Below are 4910 nucleotides of genomic sequence, written 5' to 3'. Positions count from 1 at the left end.
TGGTGCTGACGGAAGGGGGGGGGTCCCACCTCCACTCCTACCTCAGCTTCCCGATGAAGTTCTCTCCCCCCCGTGACAGGTCGGTGGGGTCGATGGAGATGAGGTAGTTGGATGTTTTGCTCTTCTTACGCTTCCTCCCGGCGAGGAGGAACACCTGGGAGGGCGGTGGGACCACGTGGGATTGGGGCATCGTCATCACCATTGCCAGCGATGTCCCTGGCTCCCCCCCCCGCCATGCCCTCTGCACAACGCTTGGCCCAACAGGTCACTGCCAGGACCTTGTGCAAGTCATGGAGTGAAGATGATCCCCAAAAGCTGTGGGGCAGGAGGGTCTGAGCCCAGCCCGGCATTAGCGTGGCTCTCTGGCTGCCGTTTGCTCATCATCCCAGGTACCATCAATGTGGGGCGTTTCCCAAGAGGAATCGCAGGTGAGGCGAACAGTCCCATCCAGGACCCACTGCCATCGTGGGATACAGGCAGGCATCCCCTCAAAACCCTGATGGTGCTCCCCAGGGTGGGTGCAGAGCCCCAGGGGTCTCCATGCCCCCACCCCAGCTCACCTTCTTGTCGTTATCCAAGTGGAGGTAATAGGTGGGGTAAAGCCCCCTGTCCATCCCCTTCTTGTCCCGTGTCACCCGGCACTTGATGGTCACCCCCTGTGGTGCCGGCTGCAGCACGAACTCCTCCAGGTTGTCCACTTCGATGACGGGCGACGGGGGCCTCTCCTCCTTCGGCTGCAACATAAGAGGGGATGGCGGCCCCAAAGCCAAACCCGGCCACAAGCTCCCCTCCTTTCCCACCTCCTTGCTCCGGATCACCCCCACCCCGGGCTGTGGCTCTGCAGCTGGTGGCTTTGGGGACAGGCCTGCACTGGGTCTCCCCAGGGGATGCTCCAGCCCCTGGACCTGCCCCCCTCCACAAGGGAACCCCCACGGCTCTGAGGGGTTTTTTGTACCTTCTTTGATTTCTTCCCTTTCCCCTTCTTGTTGGAGTTTTTCTGCGGGGTCTCCGGGGTCTCCTCCTCGCTCTCAGCCGCTTTGGGAGGAGCTGCAGGCAGGAATGGGTACAGGGATGGGGGGGAAAAGAGCCTGACTTCGCCAAACCCCAAAACCAAGCTTGGCATAAGCCCACACCAACACCATTGATCATAACCCCCCTCTCCATGGCCAGGCTCACCTGCACCCCCACGAGCCCCTCCAGCACCCACCACCCTCCATCGCACCACCGGTGCTGGGCTCTCACCTTTCTTTTTGCTTTTCTTCTCCTTGGGGGGGTCCCCACCAGTCTGGAAGAGGGATGCTGGGTTTTTCTTCTTCTCTGACCTGATGGGTTTGGTGCTGGAGTCAGAATCATCTTCCTCATCGCTGCCGGTGGCGGCTGGGGGGGACATGGGGGACACCATCATGCAGCACCAGGTGCTGTCAGCTTGGGGTGATGCCATGGGGCAGCGGGACTGGCTGCCACCCCCAACGCTCACCCCATACCTTTCTTCTTGCTTTTCTTCTCCTTCTTCTCCCTGTTCACCTGGAACATGGACATCGGCTCCTTCTTGGTGCTTTTGGCAGATTTGGCTTTGCCATCGGGGTCGCTCTTGTCTCCTGTGGGATGGAGGAACAGGGGGACAGGGATGGGTGGTGACGGGAACAGGGAGGTGGCAGGGTGAGGGCAGTGGGAAGGGTCCAGCTGGGAGGAGGCGATTGCCCTGCAGCCCCCTGAGCCTCCCAGGACACGATGGGGACAGGACGCAGGCGGTCCCCTTGTCCCAGCAAGGACGGATGCAAGCGGACACAGATCTGGGTACAAGCCCTCCCCATCCCCTGGGCACTCACCCTTCGGCTTCAGCTTCTTCTCCCGGCTCTCGCCCAAGGGGGGCTCTTTGGGCAGCTTCTTCTTGAGCTTTTTTGGTGGGTCTTTGTTCTCCACCTCCTCTTCCTCCTCCTCATCCTCCGAGTCCTCGGCCGGTTCTGCCCAGAGGTGACACCATGGCATCAGCAACACATCTCGCATTGGGGACGCGCGGTTTGTGAGCCAGGAACCTCCCTTGGCAGCGCCAACCGGCACAGGCACCCATCTTGGCACGGCCAGGGTGCCATGGCCGTGGGTGCCCGGCCCAGCGGTGGTGGCCAGCGGCACATTGGACATGTCCAGCGCCAGACACAGCATGCAAGGTCACATCGCCATCTCGCGGCTGGAGCCCCGGGGCGCGGGGGGGGGGACAGGGATGAGCCCCATCTTTTTGTCCACCCCATCTTTTTGCTCCCCAGAGATGTCTGGGGGGCTGGTGGCACCAGCCGGCTGCTGACTGCCACATTCCCAGGGAACGTGTGTGTGTGTTCCAATCCCAACCCCTCAGCCAATGCCATGCATGCCGGTCCCCTGCCACATTCCCTTTCCCCCCCATGCATAGCTAGAGTTTGGCCAAAAATCCCCCCCAGGGATGTGCAGAGCCCCTGCAGACACTGGGAGCATTGATGGCACCAGCGGGACACGGTGCACGAGGACATGAGGGACCACAAGCAGGTGCCCACAAAGGGGTGGGTGCCGCTCCCCCACCTTGCTGCTTCTTGGGGCCCTTGGTCACGCAGGAGCGGGGGGCCGGGCTCTCCTTCTTCTTCCGAGGCTCCCTGGTAAATCTGGAGTAGGGGTCCTTGTCGCTCTCCTCCTCCCCCTTCTCCTCCTTCTTCTTCCTCAGCTTCTTCACCCCTGCGTGTTTCAAGAGATGCCCGCAATGGAGAGCATTGCTGGCGCGGGCTGGGGCTGGGGAGGGGACCAGCATGTCCCCCCATTTCCATGGAAGCCGTTTTTTTTGGGCCCCTGCCGCTTCTTCTTCAGCTTCTGCCCCCGCGGACGGTGCTGCGGAGACGGTGCCAGCCTTAAATCCCTTTTCCCTTTGCAAGGCACCCCCTGCTCATACAGCACTGGCTCCCTTTCCGAAATATAGCCAGGCTTTTCCCTGGCCCCATGTGGGAGCAGGCACCCCCTCCAGGGAGATGGGGACACGTCAAACCAGCCATTACCAAAAGGAGCCACTTACCATGGGGCAGCCCCCCAGGGATGGCAGAGGGAGGAAAAGAGAGAGGGCTGTTAGCAGACAGACAGGAGAGCATCAGCGCCAGGACAGACGGCCACGTGCCAGCCCCAGGGACAACAGACAAGATGCTGGGGCTGCCCTGACACCACGGACCGTGCTGGCGCGGAGGACAAGCCATGCCGTGCCGTAGGGACCCCGGCCAGGAGCCACCCCAGGGCACCAGCTCATCTCCCAGTGGGCATCGCAGGGGACCTGAGCTGGGACAGGGGACATGGGGACGGGCAGGCAGCCTGGCTCTGCACTTCCATCTCCTCTCGCCCCTGCAAAAGGCTCCCATTGAAGGCAAGGAGCTGCCGGGCCGGGATGGAGGTCAGGAGGAGAGGGGAAGCAGGGGGATTAGGCACAGCACACCTAATCCTGGTTAGCCGGGGCTATAAATAACCCTGATTTACCAAATACAGAGCATGTGGGGCAGCACTTGGCTCCAGGCAGGAGATATTTGGGAAGTGGGTGTCAGCTCGGCACCCTCAGAAAGTGATTTAAGCAAATCCAGTTGCACTGGGGCACCCACCACCCAAGAAAGCACCTTCCCCCTCGCAGGGGTTCCGTCCCTCCCGGATGCCCCAGCACAGTGGGTGAAGGTGATTTGCAAAAGGGGGGATCCAGCCAGATCCCAGCGGGATCCCAACCCTGTGAATTTGGAGGGGGGGGGAAGCTGAGGGTCCCACGGCGGAGCTGGGAACCTGCTGGTTTCTTCCATGTCATCAGCTCACACCGAAAAGCTCCTTCGCATCCTTTAATCCCTTAAGCAGCTTGGGGGGAGGACAGCCACTTGCTTCGTTACTTAACGAAGCCCTTCGAGGAGGGGCTGCTGATTAAATCGGGTGGTCACTGAAATTGCTGCTGAGACCCCTCCAAGGCCGGGCGGCACCCGAGGGCTGTGCCAAAACACAATGGGGGGGGGCTGGCCTTTGGGGTCACAGCCTGGGGAAAGTGAGTCACGGCTGATGGCTTAACTGAGAGGCTTAGTTAAAGCATTAATTAGGATCTGAGAGCCCACCTCACTGGGTGCTTCAAAGTGATGGAGAGGGGGTTTGGAAGGATGCATGAGAGCAGGGGAGGCTGTGGGATCTCCTCTACCCACCTGCTCTGGAGGGGGGTCCCCAAAAACTCATGCCCCCCCAGGGCTGCAGCACCCCAACAGAGCAGCCCATCCAGCCCCAATTTGGACTCAGTCTGGGATTGGGGTCTCTGATGTCCCCAGCCCTTGGGGACAGCCCACAGCAGGGGATGGTGGCACTGGGGACGGATTTTTTTCTCACCTGCTTGGGCTTGTGCTGCTGGGGGCTGTCTGGCTCCTCGCTGGGGCTGTTGGGCACAGAAAGCAAAAGGGTGAGGGCTTGCAGCCCTCCACAGCCCCCCGGGGGGGTGTGTGTGTGTGTGTGAGACCCTCCAGCCAAGCACCACCCCAGTTTTGGCCTTTTGTTCGGCTCCAGAAGCAGCTCTGCCTGCCTTGACTTGGGTCGAGCTCAGCCGACAGCATCCTTCCTAGCAGGGAGCGCAGGACTGGCTCTGCCATGGCCAAGGGTGACAGCAAGAAGGTTAATTTGGAGACACACACACACCCCCCCACACTCTAATGAACACTTTTCCTCTCTGTAAGCCCATGAGCACCATCGCACCGACCCCCGGAGAAAAAAATAAAAAACCCAACCTGATAAACCAGCTCATTAAATTGCATTTAAACTGAAAATAGGAGAAAAAGGCGCTGGAGGAGATAGGAGTGCGGTGGGGACGCCCCGCACATCGCCCGCCCCGCAGGTCACATCCTGCCCGCCCGCACTCACCTATCGGCAGCCCAGACCTCACCAGGATCTCG

General features: G+C 60.9%; 1 protein-coding gene across 1 annotated transcript in view; it reads right to left on the bottom strand.

The window, feature by feature from the left end:
- The window catches only part of TULP1 (TUB like protein 1), a 4245-nt gene extending 2256 nt beyond the window's left edge, over positions 1-1989 (bottom strand). The window contains exons 1-6 of the mRNA XM_035893797.1: positions 1830-1989; positions 1485-1598; positions 1243-1377; positions 956-1047; positions 561-734; positions 42-154 (exon numbers count right to left, since the gene is read on the bottom strand). Coding sequence (XP_035749690.1) covers positions 42-154; positions 561-734; positions 956-1047; positions 1243-1377; positions 1485-1598; positions 1830-1989 — 788 coding nt within the window. The remainder of the gene's footprint in view (positions 1-41; positions 155-560; positions 735-955; positions 1048-1242; positions 1378-1484; positions 1599-1829) is intronic.
- Between the last annotated feature and the right edge of the window lie 2921 nt (positions 1990-4910).

The sequence above is a fragment of the Egretta garzetta genome, unplaced genomic scaffold, assembly GCF_000687185.1.
Source record: "Egretta garzetta isolate BGI_Z169 unplaced genomic scaffold, ASM68718v1 scaffold105, whole genome shotgun sequence".
NCBI lineage: Eukaryota > Metazoa > Chordata > Aves > Pelecaniformes > Ardeidae > Egretta > Egretta garzetta.
Note: the sequence above shows the minus strand (reverse complement) of the source record. Positions and strands in the feature narration are given on the sequence as shown.